Source organism: Electrona antarctica, assembly GCF_951216825.1.
Source record: "Electrona antarctica genome assembly, chromosome: 3".
NCBI lineage: Eukaryota > Metazoa > Chordata > Actinopteri > Myctophiformes > Myctophidae > Electrona > Electrona antarctica.
The window spans coordinates 14,011,829-14,035,612 of record NC_136808.1 but is presented as its reverse complement, the minus strand read 5'-3'; the positions used below and the strand labels follow the sequence as shown (position 1 = coordinate 14,035,612).

At 42.5% G+C, this 23,784-nt stretch overlaps 1 protein-coding gene across 1 annotated transcript; it reads right to left on the bottom strand.

Annotated features, from left to right (window-relative positions):
• Nucleotides 1-553: 553 nt before the first annotated feature.
• fbxo22 (F-box protein 22) lies at nt 554-19,259 on the bottom strand. The gene is made up of 8 exons (XM_079497645.1): nt 18,991-19,259; nt 16,496-16,628; nt 14,117-14,204; nt 13,605-13,703; nt 7,638-7,790; nt 5,425-5,590; nt 3,133-3,370; nt 554-2,641 (listed from the first exon to the last, which is right to left on the bottom strand). Exons 1-8 carry the CDS (start codon nt 19,122-19,124, stop codon nt 2,489-2,491), a joined length of 1,164 nt encoding a protein of 387 aa, XP_079353771.1. The 5' UTR covers nt 19,125-19,259; the 3' UTR covers nt 554-2,488.
• Between the last annotated feature and the right edge of the window lie 4,525 nt (nt 19,260-23,784).

The following is a 23,784-nucleotide window of genomic DNA, read 5'->3' as shown; positions in this document are numbered from 1 at the left end:
ACATTAACGGCCTACTTCATTGTACGAGTGTTGCGCAAAAGTATAGCTAAAATATCCGATCTACAAAGTAAGACGTTTTAAAAAGTAAATGTGAGTTAAAGTGGCTACAACTTATGTAGCCTACTTTAACCACTTTTAGTAGGTGTGGTAAATCGTCTGGAGGAAACCTCATATGTCCAAAACTGTGAATAGCAAAAGTAGCAGATCTACAACAAGCTCAAAACTCCAGTTTGTTGATGTGCTACTTCTGATACACGTGTGTGACACTGCAGTGTGATCAAATAGGGCGATAATTTAGGAAAAAAGTAAAAAGTTAGAATATGGAGATAAGGTTTAAATCACTCAACGTTTTACAAAAAAAAAAGGGAAAAAAATAATGACTAAATAATAACTACATTAGATCCATTAGAAAACAGGTTCCTTCGGACCTACAAGGTTTCCAGCCGACAGCGAAGATACTGGACCTTTTTGCCCCCCATGTTATACAAAGACACATAAAAACCTCTTGTTAAAACAAAGAATGTGAATAATACTTGAATCGTGACGTCCTGCAGATAGTGAGAAAACAAAACATTGACTTTCTTTTTAATCAACAACTATAACAGCTACACAACTGAGTCAAATGCAAAGCGAGGTCAGAACAGAAGATATATATGTACTGAATGTACACATAATTTGGAGGAAATATACACATATTTTACAAGAATGCTATATATTACACGGGAAGGAAGCAAAACAAGAAACAATTGATCTGTAAATGTTTTCTGTTTTTGTGAAAAACGTTAATATCTAGAGTAAGCCATGCGCACACACAGTTCTGTCTGCAAGAGGCATTAGGGGGCTGGACGATACAGGCTAAATTAAATTTCTTTTTAATTAGATTTTTTTTACAAAATGCCTCAATATCGATATAGTGTAATAGTTGTAAATGTTCCAATATAGCAAAATAACCATTCTGCAAATGATTTGAACATTTCTTAAATTATAAATTAAGGCTTAAGTGATTAAAACTGTCCAATACAATACTTACAATATCCAAACTCCCAGACGATTTCTAGTCGAATATCACAATATCGATATAATATCAATATATATCGCCCAGCCCTATGAGGCATGACAGGGGGGAGGGGGGGGGGGAACGAATACGACAACGTAAAACTTCTTCCTTATGTCATTGGTTAAAAGCATCAGTTTCTGCTTCAACCACTTCCACCCTGGCGTACCTGTTTTGGGCAAGTCATTATAGGCAAAAAGTCTTCAAACATTTTAAAAACTCTTCAAGCTTTCCCAATTTTTTTCAGAAACATCAACCATGTCTCTAACAGATCTACAAGCCCACAACAGCCTGTGAGCTTGTAGTTCGGCTATTTTCAAATATCCTAAAGGATACATCAGGCGTATGTAAGTGCTGTGATGGTGACAGACAGGTGGTGACATGATTAAGCAGTGGTTCCCAACCTTATTTCCATGGAGGAAACTGTCTGCCAAAAACTGAAACGCCGCCCCCTACACACTATATAGTTATCGTACGAAGAACAGCGAAAATAGCGAATCGACACAGCACTCCACGGTGTGAGCTTGTAGTTTTCTTTTGGGGGGAAATCTTGAAAAACCTCAATATTTAACTATTTTTGGCAATTATAATGTCATGCACAAAATGGGGATGCCAGGTTGAAACTGGATGAAAGAAAGTTTAGAATTTGTGCAACATGTTTAAAAATAATTTGGTTGGGAACCACTGGATTATATAGCACCCAAAAAGACAGAATGTTGGATTTTCCACAGACACCCCATAACTCAGGGAGTGTACAAATGGAACCGCATTTGTACAGGCCTGTAGGGGTCCATCTGGTTCCTAACTATCAATCATTTAGCTGGGGACCCCCGGGAACCCGTTGGGGGGGGGGGGGGGGGGCTGGAATCCCACATTGACAATCCACACCAATGATCTGTGACGCAACCGGTTGCAACTTTGCAAACTCGTGCATCAGATTACCAAAACTGTATCGACCCCCAACGGAGCAATTCAGACCTCTGCGATTCTTCGATGCAACGTATTTTGCAAGGGTTCGGTTGCATCGCTATAATCATTGGTGCGGACTTGCCTTTATGGCACACAAGCAGCCGGAATGTTGGGAGTTTCCAGAAAGTGCACCGTTAAGTGTGGTCATTCAGTCAGTGTAAGGTTTATTGTGCTCATTGGCCAGCCCAGGAGCACCAATGTCATCACTGTGGACCCCCAGTTCGTTACGCATTAGGCTACGGACTCCGACCCCCCCCATAACTCCAAGAGCGTACAATTTGCACACTCTGAGTTACAGGCCTGTAAAGGTCCAATTCGTTCCTAATGATCAATCATTTAGCTGGGACCCCCCCTGGAAACCTCCTCAAGGACCCATTGGTGGCCCCAGACCACACTTTGAAGGTGGTTGAGCACCAGAATGTTTTGTTGTTCCCGATAGGTGCAGGGGTTCTTGTTGCTCATTGGTCAGCCCAGGTGCACCAATGTCATCACCGTGGTGTACTCGTGCTGCAAGCTGTCCGTGTCGGTGTCGCACAGCGTGTAGTCGTCCTTGACGATGCGGTCGCAGCCGATCTCGCCGTTGCCGAACAGGCCGAAGAGTGGCGTGTTGGGGAAGACCTTGGTGGAAAGCAACCAAGCAGGTTACTTTTACTTTACTTGAGTGTCTGTTTGTCAGTGCTTTGTACTCATCGTTGCCGTTGGGCAGAAACCTTGCATCTCCGTATTTTTACTTTTTGTGTTCTTTCAAAAATTAACGTCCTACTTGAGCATATTACAGCATCACACAAAAAGGAATTCAAAGTAGCAGATCCACAAGCTTGCGCCGAGTTTTGAGCTTGTAGATGTGTTATTTTTGCGGTTTTTGAATTTGAATAGTGAAAACTAACAGTTTTGGACATATGAGGTTTCCACCCGACAGACGTACACTACATCTCAGAGGAAAATAAATGTGCTTACAACTTAATTTCACTAGTTACTTTGCACATTTAGATTAATCATACCAAACAAGTGGTAAAATAGGTATTTGATGCGTCAGGTTAGTTAGTAGATCTAAATGTGGGCGGCAAATGTGTTAAAAAGTGACACAACTTTTGGTTTCCATCACTGACCTTGCGGAAGGCGTCGGCCTCCACATTGCTCTGGTTGTAGTAGTTGTGTCCACGGCCCACGCAGGCGAACATGAAGCCCAGGGTGTTCGTCTCAGGCAGCTTGGCCGCCTTCAGCCGGCGGATGGTGGCCTCGGCCGCCTTGGGGCTGCTGACGTCCTGCTCCAGCAGCACCGAGGCGCCCTGCACCTTGGGACCGCTCAGGGTGACGCCCACCACGCCGAACGCACCCTGACTGCAGCTGGATGGAGGGTGGGGGGGGGGGGATCAGAAGGATTTATTGGCCACTCATTCATATTAGGTTCAGTGGTTCTCAAATATTTTCATGTCAAGGACCACCAATTTGACTTGGGCCCCATCTGAAAAGATTTTGCCAGGGACACCCCACACCACATATGGACAAGCCGCAGCTATCAAATGCACAGATTTAAAGCTTTAAAACATGTTGCATTTCTGTTTTGTAATCTTTTGAAATAATTCCAAACAAAGTGTAGAAAACAAAACAAAAAATGGGACCCACAAATGGGTCCCGAACCACTGTTTGGGGACCAGTGCACTAGACTGGGATAGATAATCTTTTCTGATAATCAGTTCCGATCTATACTGGGGTTTTCTGAAAAGTTAACAGTTATGGACATGCAACAGTACAGCGACGGTGTATATATAGCGCAAGAACAACATGTGGTTTTGTTCCAAAATAAGACTATAATAAAGCTGCTGTATTGTGAGAAGGCAGGGCTGTTTACAGATGAAGGCGTTTGACCTGGCAGCTCTGTCATTGTTCTTGTTCAGAGCTCTGGTCGCCCCGGGGACGGAGGGGGGGGGGGGGAGAGAGAGAGAGAGAGAGAGAGAGAGAGAGAGAGAGAGAGAGAGAGAGAGAGAGAGAGAGAGCGCACCATGGAATAATGCTGATATGTCCAGTTTCTCTGGAGTCACGTAGAGGCAGAGTAGCTCTCGTCAGCTGCTCGGGAACAAGGCTATTGTACTCCAATTTAGTTTCAGATGGCTCAGATTAAAGTTACACAGACTGGAAAAGTGTATCCCCAGCGGCCTTTGCTCCCCAGATGGCTACAGGCTCATCCTCGCGGAAAATAGATTAGAATGTGGTTTCAAACACTTCGCAAGCCTTAACACACTGGATTACATAAATTGAAAGCTCTTTACCTCATATATTAAACCACTTAAGACCTATTTTATACTATAACTGACTGATAATCCTTATAGCGCTCTCAGTGAATGTGAACAGAGGTGCTAGACTAGAGGAAAGGCCAATGGGTTACCAAAACCACCAGGATTCATCCTTTACAGTCTATTAGATTATGAGAAAATGTCAAGGGATCAAATGGTTAGGGCTCAATCACCACACACACAAACATTGTGCACAGAAAATGTCATGGCAATCTGTCCGTTAGATGTTGAGATTTAGTGTGCAAGTGGTCAATTATTTTTTATTATTTTAATTTTGACCCTATTTAATCAGGGAAGACCATTGAGAGCTAAATAGGGTTAAGTGACCTTAAGTTTAAATCAATGGAGTTCATTCTCCATGATTGCACACTAACATGGACCCATTTGAACATTCTTCTGAGATAAGTTGACCTGTGAACTTTAAAGTCCCAGTCCACATGTCCCATAGTGTGGTTTACATCCCCTGAAAAATGATTATTTTCTCCCCCAAAAGACTTCCCAAAAAGGAGCTTGGACATATGAGGTTTCCCACCCGACAGACGATATCCACAATGTGACTGTAAGCCTGTCCATGCAGGGCTTTAAAGGAGCATTCAGTGATTTGGGAAAAAAACCCGGTCCACCCGGTAACAAGATGTGCACATGCACACGCTCTACAGTGGGGGAAGTACAACAGACCAACAGCACGTGCACCAATGCCCGCCCCACTCGATCATGGTTGGAGGAAGGCCCCTCTCATCCTGATTGGATGAAGGCTTTGCCACCCAAAGCCCAAACCGAAACTAGGGTTTTTTGACCCCAGGGGCTCACTGGGGACAGGGAGGAACTCCTTATATGGTCAACACACTTTATAGTAGGGAGGATTATCCAAAAAATAAGAAAAAATAAGTGATATTTGAATTAAGTGAAATCACTGAATATACCTTTAAATGTAATTAACTGCAATTTTCAAAAACAAAATCTAATATTTTGGAAACATTTTAACAATCTTGTATGGGGGTCCTCAACACTAAAATATTTTCAGATGAGGGTCTACAGTCAGATAATACATATTAATTTGGGGTGTCCTTGGCATAAAACAGTTTTGAGAAGCAATGCTTTACTCACCACTGACGTGGAGGAGAGAAGGCGCTCTCCACCAGTCCTCCAGCTACCAGAGCCTTGCTCTTGGCCAGCGGTTCCAGAACCTGGCTGAGGAAGCGAGCAGCACCAGACTTATACGCCTCATAGACAAACATCAGCACCACTCGAAGCTCTGGGTTGTCTACTAATCCTAGAGAGAGGAGAGGAAGCAATGAGAGGCGCACACACACAATTTTGGAAATTCATGGGCCAAGGAATTGCTTCAATTTAGGGCTGCAGATTTAAATACATATCTCATCTAGCAAGTTTCCACAATGAATACATCTGGTTTTATATATATACACGTATATGTTGACCTCGATGTTTATTACCTTTTAAGAACTTTATAGCACTTTCCAAAATAAGTATCTCAGATATAATTGCAATAGGCTTTTGCAACTATCCTCTTTGAAACAAAGCCCACCTCCACACGAAGGAGAGTTATGTTCAGGATGTGGTTTATTAAGTTTGCTATTAATCGATCGTTTCTTGCTTCCTCCTCGCATGACTGAAGCTGCACTGTCATTGCAAAAAAATGTGATTCAGAGACTGGATTAATTACACACTGCAGACATTGTTTCATGCATAGGTGCGTTACCTCCATTATTTGATTAATCGACATGAGCAACATTAAATCAGTGATTCTTATTTTACATTTTTGTAAGATATTCTTTGGGGCTTTTTGCCTTTATTAATAGATGTACAGTAGTTTGACAGGAAATGGGGAGAGAGATGGGGGGGGGGCTACATGCAGCAAAGGTTGTCGGGATTACCAGCGTAGGCGCCCGGACCACACGTCCTGCCCGGGACAGTAAGAGGTTAATTCGATACATGTTCAGTTAACACACTTTTGCCTTGGACGTGCATACACGTCTTTTATATCAAAACCATGGAGTGCTAATGACGTGTATAGGCGTCTTTTGGTCTTTTTATTGTAAAAAAATTGTAATATGTAAAAAAAATATATTTTTTGTCTGCAGTGTGTCTGCAGTGTCTTGCGGCTCGTATCTCCTAATCTAGGGAACTCTCCATGGTTTTGACCAGATGGGCAATGTTATGTCTTCATTTCTGACTACAGCATGCCTCTCGTTTGGAATATTAACGCTTCTAGAGAGACTTTAGCGTGACCAGCGTGAGGTAAGAATGGAAGATTATGCCTCCCGGCTTTTCAGAGTAAAATCTGCCATATCTGCGTGGCATTCTAGCGCTTAGATTTTGAAAGATGCTGGCGGCATCCATTGTTAACACACAGCGTGCGGCAAAGGGATTTCTACGTGGTTCAAATCCCAACAGTCCGATGCGGGAAAGGGATTTCTACGTTTACCGCATTTTTGTATTGATTACTTTCAATCGTCTTTCTACACACCCGGGCACTTTACCAACTAGCATTGGATGATAGCACAACACTCCGATCTCGTGATCCCCAAAAAAAAGAAAAAAATGCCTCTCCCCCTCCTTTCCTGAAAACAGGACGGGAGGCAACCCCCGTATTGTCACGTAATGGCTGCTCGGAGACTACCATGCAACTCCAGTCAGCAGAATGTGTTTTAGCGGAGGGGTTGTGTGTGTAATATGACCCGAGTGTGACTGAGTGTCTGTCCGTCAGATTTCTGTCTCCTTTTTTCTTCATATTCAAACAAAAAAACTCACGGATTGTATCGTCCCTCGGCGAGCGGTTATTTCTTTATCATGATGATCAACGCCGGTCAGATAGAACATTGCAAATGTGCTGTGTTGTTATGAGAATTGGAAAGGCTTGGCAGCAATACTAACCGCCTCACAACAGTCTTTCCACCTCAGAGGAAAAAACAGCAGGCGAACACGGCTAGCCGAGTTGGAACGATACACAGCGTATGACATAAAACCGCTTCTAATTAGGCTTTCTGTTCAAGAAGAGTACGTTACTACAAAAGCAGGTGTTACATAAAGGTGCATATCTCCAGAATGGAAGATGGTAAAATCAAATAGTTTTTTTTAATTAGAGTGGACAAGTTACGATTTATTTTGAGGTATGCTGTGTGATTCTCGCTATAAGAGAACATTTACTGTCGGCTTAGGAAAAGTTTGTTCGTCCAATGCTATCATGTAGCAGCGAGGGCCATGCAGTTAATCAGAAAGCTGTTAATTGCCCCAGCCCTACGACACATGGCAAACTCTGCCCCCGGGCACAGTCAACTGCCTTGACCTTGACATCTGACCTGCCTCCTCCAGGGCTGTTGGTGACATGGTCTTCTTGCAGAAATGGAAAGGCCTGATGTGAACTCCCTCCATACTGGGGAACATGATGGCAAACCCTGCCTCTCCTTCCTGGTACTCTTGAGGAGGACCCGAGTGGGAACCACTGGGAGTCACTGGAGAAGAGACACAAGGTGGATTTAAACATTCTGGTCATTGATGGTGGTAGCCTGGTTCATGCATGGGCAACTGGTGGGCCGGGGGCCACATGCGGTCCCCACCTTCACTTAATGCGGCCCCCCAGGTTAATATTGGAAGCTGTTACAATTCCAAACATGCAAACATGACCCGCTTTAATAACCGGTACTTTACTGTACATTTATGACTAGTATTAAAATCTTGTCTTTTTTTATGTCCAATGTATTTGCTTTTAAGTTCATAAAGTTAATAAAAAGCAAAGCTTTTGCACACCTACAGGCGACAGGTGCGTAGGAGAGGGTACGGAGCCCAACAATGAAAAAGGAACAGCAAAAGGGAAACGGCAACGTTTCGGCCTATGCGGCCTTCATCAGGCTATCTTTATCAAAGTTCATAAAGTTAATATAACTAAATGCATTTGAAATTAAATAAAAATGTTACTTTTCAGGATATATATATATATATTAAAAAAAAAAGGATTTCAATTAAAATATAGCGAGAAAAAAAGTACTGCCGAAGCAGACAACCCGCAGCACTCCAGGTTAGAACAAAATCCTTCTAGGTGCAAGGCTCAAAGATACAAGTTGAAATGAAGAAAATGCCAGCTTTTATTTACCTCTGACGAGTGGACAACGGACACGCTTCGGCCTGGTTGGCCTCTCGTCAGAGGTAAATAAAATCATGTGAACAGGACATATAATGAATGCTGCCATTTTCTTCATTTCAATTAAAATATAGCAACAATAGCAGCTCAAAACACGTTGCAATGTGGCCCTCTGGAGTGAGTGTGGAACTATAGTGGTCCTCTCCAGTTTCAAAGTTTCCCACCCCTGGTTCTAGACCAGCAGTATCAAACTGCTGGCTGATGTAAGGCTGATTCATAGTTAGTTATGCGCCGGTGTCATGCACCGAAAACTCTACAGCGGATCTATATGAGCTCACTACACAATGACTTTATCACCCCCACCCACATTTCTGAAGGTATAAACGGATTGTAACACCCAGTCCCATTCAGGTATGCGGTCAGGCACAAGCTTGGCTCAGGGGGGACGAGGCCCCTGATTGATTGATTGATTGAAGAATTTATTAACAGTTTGCAGAATTACAGTACATTTCAAGCACAAACTCAATACAAAGGCTGTTAACTGTGAGTGGACGACCCAATTAAGCATTACACTTGTTTCCAACAGGGTCCACCATGTTCAAATCATCAAAACATTTAGAGACGTACAAATAGACATTTCTATAGACAGAACAGGAATTCATCAAATATGTGCCATGGACTGCCATGCAGTCCATGGCACTGTGGGTATTGTGTTTGTAAAACTGCAATGTATTGTCACGGAATACAACAACAATAATATCTTTCATATCTATGTAGATTATGTGGGAGATGCAACTGTCCCAGAGACTCCAAGCTCCTTTCTCGTCTTTGCAGTCTGTGCGTGTCGTGTCCCTCATGGGAATGAAATATCAGGTCTGAAAAGTGAGTTTCTGAATCGTTTCCATGTCTCCACTCAGCTCATTCACTACTAGATGTTTACCGTCACCACAACATGGATTGACACTGGATTCTGTGCACCGTGACATATAAGTCAAACGCATTATGAATTAGGTTCACAAAGTTATGATCCATAGACATTTTCAGACTCTTCTGACCTTGAAATGGCAACTCATTCAGTTTCTTATTGTAAAAGTGATGTATTGGCCTAGCAATAAAGAATAGTTTGGTTTGGTTGCTGGAACCTTGCCTGGCAAATAAAAATGAAACGCAGCTGTGTTAGCCCAACGTTTAATTTCAAATATTTATTAGTGTACACAGCACAGGGTTCTCAAAGTCTTCTTAGCCAAAATAAACAGCATGGCTCCTCACAGGCATGTGGCGTCTATGTGTGTGTATGGCATTATTGCAAACCGCTGGACCAATCAGCACATGTCGTGTGCACACACCTGTGCCACAGAAGTTAAGTACCTCCACTCAATTCCCTGCATGTTTTATACTTTTTGAAATATTTAGGTTAAATTCGTCTCTGATCAGGCTGAAACCTTGCCCAATTTTGGAGTCATACAGACATCATCCACATTGGAGCCACACCGTTCCCATTTGGATCCTGCGATCCACATTGTTCGATTTGTTTAAATCATCTGGTACTATAAAGCATATCTTCTCATTGTGAGCCATGTGTTTTGTGCATGGTCCAAACTAAACTTAACACTTTACATTTAGCATTTTACCATTATGTAAATGGTAAGGGAATGGAATGTATAAACATTTGTCGTGTATTGTAAATTATAGCCACACACATAAGCCATAGATTGAACCTCATTCAATCCCAGCGCGAGAATTACAACCATTCGTTGCATTTGAGTAGGCGACCTGGCGTTGACCCTCCTCCTGCAAAACCACAGCAGCAGTATTATCACAAACATCCGAGCCATTAACCGTTTCCGTCCGTAGGACGGCTCCACACGTCCTAGGGAACCCAATCGACACGTTCATAGGACGTGTGTACACGTCCTAGCGCATCCTCAATATCAGGCGAGAGAAGAATATTCAGATTTTTTTCCTTTTTTAGTGAGCCTCTAAGGCACCTGTCGCTTCACTCTGCCTTCATATTAGCTTACCGTTCGATTAGCTGTTAGAGCGGCAGAAAGAATGCCTCGTCTCTCCTAATCCAGGGCGCTCTCCGTGGTTTTGATCTGATTGATATACTACGCGCTTCATTTCTGACTTCAACATGCCTCTCGTTCAAAATATGAATGCTTTGTAGCTTCTAGCGATATAATAGACTCGAGACCAAGGTAAGCTAAGAGTAAAAGCGGCCATGTCTTTCCGGCACCCCAGAGCTTCTATTTTGGAGGAATCCCGGCACTGATTGTGTTAAAGGTGACAGATGATGGCGAGCGTGATACGCCATCAAGAGCACACAGCTGATGAAATGTCACTTCTCCGTGGGACTGTGATTAAACGTACAAATGGAGAGTGCCACGACTGTAGTGGATGGGACTATTCATCAACGTAACGACCCGAGACATGCCGGTTCCCCGCAGAGACCCCTAACGAGGATGCCGGATGGAATGCATGACACATTGACACATGCATGCAATGTTTTATTACACGTGACGTCACCAGTTTGAGCCCTGAGTCAGGACATCTGCTGCACGCATGCTGTGCACCACTCTCTCTCACCATGAACATCCCACCCAATACACTGTGAATGTAAAGGTCATATTGATAACGATGTTACGGCCTGGCCCTGGAAGAGGTAGCCATGTATGAGACATGTCTACGCTCTGTCCGGGCCTAATCTCACAAACTTGTTTTATTAGTACACATACTGTATGTTCTATACTTTTTTAACTATTTAACTTCAACATGGCCTCCTTGAGAGGTCGCTGCCACGTTTCTTTTCCCTTTTTACCTCCATTATGATGAATTCCTGTTCTGTTCTTTGTCTATATAGAAGTGTCTATTTGTACGTCTCTAAATGTTTTGATGAATTGAACATGGTGGACCCTGTTGTAAACAAGTGTAATGCTTAATTGGGTCGTCCACTCACAGTTAACAGCCTTTGTATTGAGTTTGTGCTTGAAATGTACTGTAATTCTGCAAACTGTTAATAACATTTTCAATCAATCAATCAATACAATGGTGCAAACAGCATGAGTGCTGCTGTTTTTTCAGGGAAACAGGGAACCTTATGCAACAGAGATGTTGTAATGTGGAGTATGACCTCTAGTGGCTGATGATGTCTATAGCAGCTATTAGGGGTGAAATGAATAGATACATTTTAACACCTTTTTTGGCGGAGTTTTTCAACATCTACACGTCCTGGGCCTCCTGCGGGTGTAATTATAAAGACGTGTGGGCATGTCCTGGGCATCATAAGTTTTAAAAGCGGTATGATACGCATCATGATACATGGTTGGCGATACGATACATGGACTATATTGGTTCATCATTCATGGTTGCGACCGCAGGTCGCTGTTACTATGAAAACGTGCAGGAAGCCTGTAATGCATGCTTCCGTCACACGCTCTGAACGTAGAAGCAGTAACGTTTTCCTGTAACGCTGCTTCCGTCACGCTGCTGCCTGTAATGCTTGCATGTTACTCTCTATGGTTACTCTTGCCTGTAATGCTGCCCTTTTCCTCCTCACGTGTGCTTTGAAGAGCCTTGGCTTGTACGTTTTCATGCTTTAGTTGTACTTATACTGTTGCATTTCTGAATTTTGTGCAAAAGTGCATTGAGAAATGTCCTCAGAAACGGCCTTGTTTCTGTATATTTCGAGAAGTTTATTTGTACGGAGGCATCCCCCAAAGTGACTTTTTCATATGGCGTCAAATAAGAACTGTGTTCCAAAAATAAACAAATGATCGCGGTGGTTTGACTCATATGGATATAAAGAATCAACTAACTGAGAGAAAACGCTAATGTTACTGCCGTCGAATTATTAAAAGTTTGATATAAAAAACTTTGTACAGACGTCCTGGGCACCCCATGGGATAATTCCTAGGACGTCTGGAGACGTCTTGGGCACAAATTGTGTTAAAATGAAACTTCTACGAGCTAGTGACATCAGGACTTCGGTAGAGATTTCATCGTCTGTCCACTCCGCTGTAGTGCTGACATAATGAAGTGACATTAATCCGGTCACTTCTCGCATTTAAGGCGTCTTACTGGTGATAAGATACAATTCAATGATTTAAAATTGCTAGATTTCTTTTCCTTGTAAAGGTGTCGGGGGAAAAAACAATATTTTTGTAACTTTTTTTACTGTACCGAAACCGAACCGAAACCGTGGCCCGCATACCGAGGTATGAACCGAACCGTGGCACCCCTAGTAACCATTTAGAAAATACATGAAATCTGTGTGAAACGTGTGCATAGTGCAGGTTCTGCTAAGGGAAACCTTTATTATTATCAATATAAATAAGTAACTCCAACCGCTGCTCTTTGTGCTCAGACAGCAACGCAGTTGGGGTGGAGGACAAATACAGACGGACTCAAACATGATACATATATGTAGTCAATCAATATTGACTATATAATATTTCCCATCTACAGCTGATAGTATAAAACGTGCAACTTTCGATGCAGTCCGTTTGTTCACCTCAACAAGCAGACGCACATGCTAAAACACTGTCAGCTCATATAATCTTGGACACGACCGCTAATTGCCATTAGCCTCGTGCTTAGTTTTGTGCACTAACGTTGACACCTTTATACGTGAACTGAGTGTAAGAAGGGGGGTTCCAAGGGAAAACGTTTGGGAACAACTGCTATGCCATTTGTACAAGTAACTAAAGTGAACTTATAGTCTTAGCTCAGGCAGCAGCTGCACATGCACTCTGCTTCTTGCACAAATGTTAACCCATTTTGGACTGAGGTCGATAAAAAAAAGGCTTCAAAATCCTAACATTTTTCTGAAAAACCCATGTTTCTATGTCAGTGGTGCTCAACCTTTTTCATGTCAAGGACCCCCAGAATTATCTCTATTGGGCCACGGACCCCCATCTCAAAATATGTAGTTCCAGGGACCCCCCAGAAGCAAATACTTTAGTTAAAAATGTTCGCTCTGAAATATATATTCAAAGATTTGCGCCACATTTTCACGACTTTTCAAAAATAGCAGACCTACAAGCTCGTAGCGCGCCACTCAGTGGCGCGCTATGAGCTTGTAGATCTGCTATTTTTCAATAGCTATAAAAGTATAACATAATGCTTAAAACACCAACATGGGTTCCTGCCCAAAATGGGTTAAAAGTAGCAAGAAAAGAGGAACACTTACAGACAATTCCTGGCGTGGCGATGCCTATGAGGTCACATGCTTTGGGGAAAAGCATGCTCAGCTCCTCCACTGTGTCTGGACTATGACGACACTTTTTCGCTGCAAATAAAAATAAAATAGCGTTAAAGAAATTGATCAATGGCACCAACTTTGATTCCCCACAGCATTGTCTTAGCAATATTATTTAACTCATCCCCCGTTAAATGGCAGTATCAAAAGTTAGCACAGGCCAACATAGATTTGTTCTATTTTTTTTAGAACGAGAGTTCATGATTATAATGTTATCAATTTAAGCCTCTTTAAAAATAAGTCAAAAAAGTATTTGGTCTGGAGGCTATTTGTGAAAAAGAAGTCAAATAAGTACTTGGACAAGAATGAATTACGGGAAGAATGTGTGCAGCAGTTGTATAATGTTGTAAAATGTAATTCATGAGTGCCCCATATGCAACCAAATTTGATCTGTGAGATAACATATCCATCTGAGCCTCTGAGCAGTAGTAGTGCTGCAATACCTTTGTTCTGGCTGTAGCAGTATGCTTGTCCATTGAAGGCCTCACTGTCTACGATGGCCAGAACGGTTTTAGGCAACAGGAACACTTTCTGTACAGAATAAAAAAAGCCTCAAACTCATCAATATTTAATAGGCTGTTGCAAACAGCACTCATTGGCAGGCATTTCATAATATTGAGGTACTAACTAGGTAGTACAGGCTTAATGTTATGTTATAGTATATCCATTTGCAACTCTGAGGCCCCTTTTCCACCAGTTGGTTCCCAATGGGAACCGGTTCAGTTCTTTTTGTTTCTTAGTCCATGAGCAAGAGCTCCAACATTGGAACGTTAATTATGAATTGAATGGGCAAAACCATACCTATATTAGATTAGATCACCATGAAACTTCCCCGAAGACAATGATTTATTGTATTATACATTTTACAGTTTTAAATATGCAAATGAGGCATTATGTAGGAAAATATGCAACATACCGGTAATCGAAAATATAAAAAAGCTACTACTGTGGAAGCGTTATCATGTATTAATTTACTTGTATTGATCCTATAAACAATTTAATATAGGTCTAGTTTTTCCCGCCAATTTTGGAGCTCTGGCTCATGGACTAAGAACCAAAAAGGACTGAATTCCCATTGGGAACCAACCGGTGGAAAGGGGGTCTGAGAGCACCTGTAGGGGTCCATTCGGAGAAAATGAGCCATGCTGCCCATAGGTCAGGAGCCTATGTCCAGTTTCTGTAGCACCAGGCAGCTACACCCACTGGACATGACACTAGTATGTTTCAGCGTTTTGTTGTTAAAGTAAGTGTTAACTTAAATAACTCTATATTCCCATATTAGCAATCATTGCTAGGGAGTGCTTGTTCAGTAACAGCCTGGGTCTCCCCATCTCTCCAGTTCTGAAAATACATTTTCAGGTAAGAATACCTGAATTTCATCCCATCAGGAGAGAGAACTCATACATATAGGATAGTGGATAAACAAGTGAAATTGAAAGTGATCATGAAAAATAAATGAGCAGACAAAATAGGAACTGGAACACTATCAAATTGAAGCTCATAAACCAGTAAGACACCTGAGGGCGAGAAGCGACCTCACCCTTTAGGGTGCACATATCCGCCTGGGTGACAGCAGACTGCTGGGCGAGCGCTGGCGCTTTGGCATGGGGGGTCAGATCAACATATCCGCCTGGGTGACAGCAGACTGCTGGGCGAGCGCTGGCGCTTTGGCATGGGGGGTCAGATCAACATATCCGCCTGGGTGACAGCAGACTGCTGGGCGAGCGCTGGCACTTTGGCATGGGGGGTCAGATCAACATATCCGCCTGGGTGACAGCAGACTGCTGGGCGAGCGCTGGCGCTTTGGCATGGGGGGTCAGATCAACATATCCGCCTGGGTGACAGCAGACTGCTGGGCGAGCGCTGGCGCTTTGGCATGGGGGGTCAGATCAACATATCCGCCTGGGTGACAGCAGACTGCTGGGCAAGCGCTGGCGCTTTGGCATGGGGGCGGTGGTCAGATCAACATATGGAATTAATTCTGTACTGGCCATATATGGAGCGTGTCTTGAGTGTACAGGGTTTGATGAGGTCAGATCAACATATGGAATGTCACTCAGAACTGGTTAGCTCCATATATGGAGATCTAAGGGTGGCAACAGGGGGCAGTGTCTTGAGTGTACAGGGTTTGATGAGGTCAGATCAACATATGGAATGTCACTCAGAACAGGTCAACTCCATATATGGAGATCTAAGGGTGGCAGCGGGGGCAGTGTCTTGAGTGTACAGGGTTTGATGAGGGCCCAGGTAGGGCCTTAGTTCTCTGGCCTGTTGAGAACTGGTGCCAGGTGCGGCTGCACTAATAACGTGTAACTGTTGTTACACAATAACTGTTGTTTGCATAATTCTTTGCAATTGTCAGAATTAGAATTGTGTTTATTTCTTTCAGATACTTTATCTACTACATGAATGAATATAACCATATTATAACCATATACGATGAAATGGGAGTTAAATGCTGCAATTTTTAGTTGCGTTTTTCTCGGAATTGAGGCTCAGATTGAGGTGATACGAGGTGAGTGGACGATCTTAGGAGCTCAATTAAAAATGATCGTTAGCATATTAGCGCTTCTGACGCTAGAGAAGGTGATCGGCGCTGGCTCGAAAATGGCCGATTACTACTTCCGATTCACAGGGTCTTCTTCACTGCCTTTTTCGTGCATTCTGTTGGCACGAACGCCACAGCACCGGAGTCAATGGTGGCATGGAAACGGTTAATTTACGAGAAAAAAAACGCAAAAGGTTAGAATACGGAAATAGGTTTCCACACGACAGCAACAAAATGATAAAAGAAATCAGCAGAGCGTCAGTCCGTGCTGTACCTCCACCTCCTCGCCTAGACAGCTGCAGAGAGCGTGCACGTCTGCGTTGGAAGGACCGCAGGCCGACACCCACGTCAACTTCTGCTGGGTCCTGAGGACCCTGCGGGCACAGTTCCTCCATAACCTGCACACACTGAGCACACAGCACACGTGGGGTTAACATAACAGTACCTCCATAACCTGCACACACTGAGCACACAGCACACGTGGGGTTAACACAGTACCTCCATAACCTGCACACACTGAGCACACGTTGGGTTAACACAATACCTCCATAACCTGCACACACTGACTGAGCAGCACACATACTGTAGGCCAGGGGTCTTCATAATATTGTATAAAATGGTGTTGCATACTATAATAAACTTTTTCATAGATAGCTTAAAGGGACACTTCACCCTTTTTGCAAAAAAAAGAAAATAATATGTTAATGACGATTAGAAGATTTAGAACACTTTCCTGGGGGTCTTTGTGTGTAATATGTGGTTTTAGATATTTTAGATTTTAGCAGTGAGCCCAGTGTCTCTAATGTCATGGACACTGGGCTCACTTACTTCCTGGACTACATCAAGGTATATGAAATGGAGGTAAAGTCACCAACGTCATTTTCACTATCACGCAATTCCAGACGGCAGATTCGTCGCACCATGGGAGCCAAACTGCACCCGGAAGTTTGGCAGAATGCACTGGAGTCAATGAGAGCTCAGTGACCAGCTCATGAACATGAGCTACACAAACAATATTTCTGAATGACTGAGATCTTTTGTAAAGTAATCGCTTCTGGCAAATAACAGAAGACATATAACACATTATTGTCTGCTGTGTTGCTTTTCGATGTGTACACTGTGTAATTTTCTAGAGGTATCTAAAGAGCAAAAAGTATGTTTCTGAAGTATATCGTATACGTATACCGTTTCCTGTCTGGCAGCCAAATCTCGCGATACCCCCGGAACAGAAACGATACCTGCTGCTGTTTAAATCCTCAAATAAAATGATGTACTGTGCACTCTGTGCACATCAAAAAGCAAGTGATTAGAAAACAAAACAACCTGTGATATGTCTTCTTTTATATGCCTGAACCGATTATATGACACGGGTCTCAATGGTTCATAAATAATGTTTGTTATGAGCTGGTCCAGCCGGCTCCATTCACTGCTTTGTATTCATGTAACTTCCGGTGCGAGATTTGGCTCCCATGAAAGTGTCATGGCGCAGCACAGTCACGTGACCATGTCACTTCCTTCTCTAATCTTCCTTGGACTACATGTTGTCTCAGTAAGACAGCCCTCCCCCTATCCACAAGGAGGATCAGTGCACCAAAGCATTATGGGAATTGTAGTCCAGGAAGTAAGTGAGCCCAGTGTCCATGTCAAGGGGCCAGTGAGGCACTACAACGTTGAAGCACTGGGCCCTAGTGGTAAGAGGAGGGACTACAGGCTGACCCGTGGATTCATGACCGGGAAACCTGTGCAGCTGGGCTTTAACATTGAGCGCTCGGTTGCACTTCCGCATTTGCCAACCAAAATTTGGTTGGCAAATGCGGAAGTAGACGTTTTGAGACGGTCCTTCCGGGTGCTTCAAAACGCCACTGAGCAACTTCCACTGACATGAATAGCGGAGGGGGCGGAGCTTCGCGCCAGATCAGTCTCTATCCTTTTATATACTCTATGGTCCATGTACATCAGAGACACTGGGCTCACTAATCAGAGACACTGGGCTCACTGCTACAATCTAAAATATCTAAAACCACATATTACACACAAAGACTCCCAAGAAAGTGTTCTAAATCTTCTAATCTAAACGTCATTAACAACATTTTTTTGCAAAAATATTTTAGTGTCCCTTTAATAGACTTGTTTTACAGCACTATCATCAGTGTATGTTGGATTCAGGTTAGCCCTGTAAGCCCAGTGCTTACAGCGAGTCTCTCTCACTGGACCAGGGCTAGATTCAGGTTAATGTGTATTTCCAATACTTAGTAAACTTAGTAAACATGCTGTAGGATTAGCATATCTCCATAACCTACACACACTGAACAAGAACATTTAGGATTAAAAGCGCCGCTGTCACCATCATGAAATTTCACTTAAACCCCATATGGTTGAGTGGAGTACCTTAGGGCTCTATATTGTAAGAGCGTATTTTCCGTCTTCTGTTATTGTGGGGAAAATCTTTCACTTAAAATCGACAATATCTGCTATTTTTGTTGGGAAAACTCCAAATGGCAATAACCATAATAATAATACATATACAGTCGAGTCGTGGCTAATACATTGGATTGAAGTTTGACTAAAGCATTTATTCTTAGTTTACCTACTTAACGTCTGCTTAATATTTCGTCTGTCGTACGGCTAAATAGCATTATTAATTATTAAATATCAGGGTTTTTTTTTAACTCAAGCAGACCAGACATGATGATGGGGGCGTTAGCTTTAGGTATTAGCATGCTAACCATGATGCTAACTCTCACAGGCATCATGTTTCCTTCCGCTCACCTCGCTATCTGGAGCAGAGACTTGGTCGGAACGAAGGTGAGAATCCTCTCCACCACCTCGGCCACGTTACTGAGGATGTATTCAGCCTTGCTGTCCTGCTGCGATCCGCCGGCAAACGACGGCCTCTCCTCCATGTTGGATGCTAACCTGACTAGTGGCTAGGCTACCCACGGCTAACTAACTATGACCCTTCTCTGTCTGCACTCTGCAGCAGCATCGCATCTCACAGGCAGAGACTGGTGGTGTGGAGACCACAGCACTGCTGCCACCTGGCGGCATAGAAAGGGGACGCCGGGACGGACGACAACGTTTAATCCAGATGTTCCCCAAACTGCTTTCAGGTCAAGGAGACAAGGACCCGGTCCGGGGTCCCCTGGCCTGGACTGGACGCCTAGAATCAATATAGGCTACAATGGATATTGGGTATAGTTTGTTTGTCACTTCTATTGTTCAATATCAAAATTACCTTTGGTCTTTTTGTAAACATTACCTGTTGTAGCCTATCCATTCCTGTGGATTTAATATAAAATAAAAGTAGAAAGAAAATTGTAGAAGGAAAATCTCTCCATTAAACCAGTTGTTCCCATAGGTTGTTCCCAGGAACGTTCCTTGAGGGGGTTCCAATAACCACCTTAACTCTATCGGTATCGGCTACAGCCGCATTGTGAGCTTGTAGAGCTGCTATTTTCAGAAAATGTATGAATGTGGCCTTTTTATTTTATTTTTTGTATTTTTTTACATTTTAACACATGTTTTGATTATAAAATGTTCCTGGCCGTCACATAATATTTTCAGATGGAGGTCCGCAGTCAAACCTGTCTGTGGGCCGTAGGCCTAAGGATATTACAAAGCTCAGATGGGTGAGCTTTTCAGATGTCCTTAAGTGTCAGTTGATCATACATCTTGATCACTGTGATCAAGATGTATGATCAACTGACATGAATCGGTGCACATTACCGTATCATAGTCATGTGATCAGATCACATGACTATGATACGGTAATGTGCACCGATTTGTGAGTTTTTGACCAAATCTGTAGGAGTATATTCTATTGCAGTAAGACCACACATGTAATAAACATGGATGATGTGATTTAGACATTTATTATATAGTATATAAGTCCTATATTCATATTAAAGTCTTTACATAGCCATTGCCAAAACAAATCCTTAGACAATCAATTGTTATTAGGATTGAAAACAAAAAAAGTTGCACAGACTGTCACATGGGAAGTGGACTGTAGGGTCCTCAACATCGGGTTCGGGGACCACCAGGGGTCTAACGGACCCTTACAGGTCTCTAATTCCTAGAGTGTACAAATGGAACCAAATGGACTATTGAGGGTCCCTTCTATGGTAAGAAGGGATTTTGCACAAGTCCAATACGTACATGATATGAATCAAACCATGTAGCATTAAAAAGAAGCATAGACAAAACAGATTATCCTATAAAGTTACATTGACATTTTATCACCTACAACACATTTATAATGCAGGGTGAGCATTAATAGAACCCCATTCATCTGAACATCATTGACATTCAAATGTAAGTAGCAATCGGGCAATTCAAGATTTGACTACAATTTCAGAGTTTAGTACTGAGGATTTACAGTAGATTGGGTTTCCAATAGTTTATTTCAGTAATCCTTAACTTTTTTTTAATTATAAGGCAATAATTAGGGCCACTGACCCTCATACATTTATGTTTTGCTCCTTGATCCGAATCTATACTATATCTATATAAGATTTTACTCTGAGAGTGTACAAATGGAACCAAATGGACATCCATGAAGTTGGTCCCCGGACCCTACGTTGAGAAACAGTGATGTAGTACATTAATGCAAATGAACTACGCCTCGGCCATGATCAGAAAAACATGTGCCACTGAAGATCTGACATTTATACAGTAAGTGACAATATCATAGAAGCAAGTTTAAAAATACAAAACGATAAAAGGCCCTCATTAACATAGGCCTACAGTTACATTGATTCCCGTTAATAATTGTTAATAATGTTGTTTCAAGATATGTCTGGTTTCTAAACAGCAACGTGCAGCATTTCTTACCTCAAACAAAGTGCAAATCCTGGCAATGTACAGTATGTCATGTTGAATGTGAATCTATAGCAGTGGTTCTCAAACTTTTTCATTTGAAGGGCCCCGATTCGGAACCCTCTCAAGGGTCCCCGATTCGGAACCCTCTCAAGGGTCCCTGGTCTGGAACCCTCTTTGAGAACCACTGCTCTATAATAGCTTGCAGGGAATATCCATATTATCTGCTAATGCTAACAGCAAACCCTTCCAAATAAACTTTAGCCAAATTCCCCACACACCTCTGGGAATATGCATATTCTCCTTTTGTTCACACTCACCGTAACATAGTATATGTAGGCATATATGAACTTATCAAAACACACAGTGAGATTCAATTCTCCATTATTACAGTGAATTAACAGAGCACTTCACCCATTTTCAACCTTATCTTCATATAATTGGTCCTAATGCTCATTATAAGATGGCATATAGTCTACACTCCTGTCAGTCTCATTGGTAAGATGTGGACAGTTCAGAAACCTGCCTCCCAATGACATCATTGATGGGAATTCCAAGCTAATAGAACCACCTTTCTCTTCCTGGAAAGTTAGCATGCTGAAGTAGTAGAAGCCATTGTTCTTACATAAAACATATAAAAAAAGGAAGTTTGCAAGAACTCGGGTGGCACGTTGGTAAAGTACCTGCCGTGCGTGCCCAGTGCCCACCACCGTGGAGTTTGGGGGTTCGAATCCACCATGCTGCATCTGGCTTTGTCAAGTCTCTCTACAAACACAATTGGCCCGTATTCGAGGGATGGAAGCCGGTCAGGGATGGTGATATTTGTCACTGGAGGCTGGAGTGGCACCTGTCAGCAGGGAGGAGTAGGAAGGAGGCTCTACGTCCTCCTGGTGGGGGCTCCTCACTGGCTGTGAGCCAGTAGGATAAAACAGCAGTAACAACAAACACAAATCTGTGGGGAGGAATCAATTGGCATGACGACTAAATTGGTGAGAAAAAGGGATACCGAAATGGCCAAACCTGCCTACCGATGATGTCACTGGTAGGCAGGTTTCTGAACTGTCCACAATACAGGTAGGCAGGTTTCTGAACTGTCCACAATCCTCCTCTGAGACAGAGTGAGTATAGACCAAAATAGTGGCATCTTATAATGAGCATTGATATGTTCAACTTATTCTGCTCTTAAACTTGTAACATTGTGTAACTGCCAATGTCTGTGAAAGGTGCTCTAGAAATGTACTTATCCTACTTACATTAGTGAGGGCTATATATGAAGATAACATACGGTTGAAAATGGGTGAAGTGCTCCTTTAAAACAGCATCAAGGGACTGTCGTGATTCTTTACACACACACACACATTTGTTCAAGCAGAACTCTCCTGCCCAATCCACTATGGTTGGTGTTGAAGAGAAGTCTCAGCCCAGGTGAGGCAGTGTGGAATTATGTGAAAACGACTGTGTCAAATATGACACATCTCCATTAAGGTCTGTTCCAGTGTCTTGTTTATGTTTGTGTTGTCTTCTTTAGCTTGTGACAGTTGATCTGTTAGTAACACAGCAGTGCAGCGGTCAGGAGGAGCATAGGGCATCTAGACAGTAACGCCTGATTTATACGTCGCAATGCACACTGAAAATCTAAAAACTCATAATCTATTTTTCGTGCACGCCGTGCATGTGCAGCTAAGTATAAATCAGGCTTAAGAGGCACAGCATGTCAGACAAAAGTTCTAGCACCGTTAACCATTTAAACCCATATAGTTCAATGACCTCCAGGGGTCTATTAGGCCCCTGCATTCTTTATGGACACCAGGCGTGTCCAAACGTTTTTCAAAGGGGGCCATATTAAAAAATATTAAATCACCCAAGGGCCGACTACATTACCAAATATAACCAGACATAAATAGATTAAAAAAAAAATTCTTTGACCCCTTCAGAATGAGACAAGTCAACAAGGAATCCTGACAAATTATACTCTGGGAAATTCCCAGGTGAATAAAAAAACTTCAATGTAAAAATGTCCCATACTGTTGGGCGAGCCAAACATAAACGATCTACAAGCTCATATATTATAGTCAGGTTGTGACATGTTGTGAGCTTGTAGATCGGCTATTTTTTCAGAAAAGGGGCACTACTGTAGGGTTTAAGTGGTTAAAGACGCATAGTAAACGTATTACAAATATAGTATCAGTACTGTGATATTAAGGCCACCAGCCACTACTGTGATGAGAGTGACAAAGTGTACATAAACTATTGGAGTAGGCTACAGTAGTAATTTGGTATGCACATTTACTAATTCCTATATAATATACTGTATTTCCAGGCTAATTTCACAAACTCGGGTTGATAATTTCTTCAGAAAGACTTATCTACAGTAATTCCCTGCAACGAGTAGACCTTGCCATTTCAGCTTATTGGAAAAAACTTGGTAAAGCATTGGCCAAAATGTCAAATAATATAAGAAAGATGCAAAACTTTGAAAGCTAGGTGAGCTTGTAGATCTGCTATTTCCACTATATTTATCTGTGGAACTGAGTCAATCAAAATTTAACTCCTACATTGAAAAAATTAAGAATAACAATTTATTGAACTCATACATTCCCAAGTGCTTATCAGGATGGAGGGTCCCCAGTTCAAATATGATTATTTTGGGGGATCACGGCCTGAAAAGGACGAGAACCACTGCTCTAGACAGGGCTGAAGTGAGACCACCTCAGTTGAGTTTGAGACTTGCCAACGAGGTGTGAG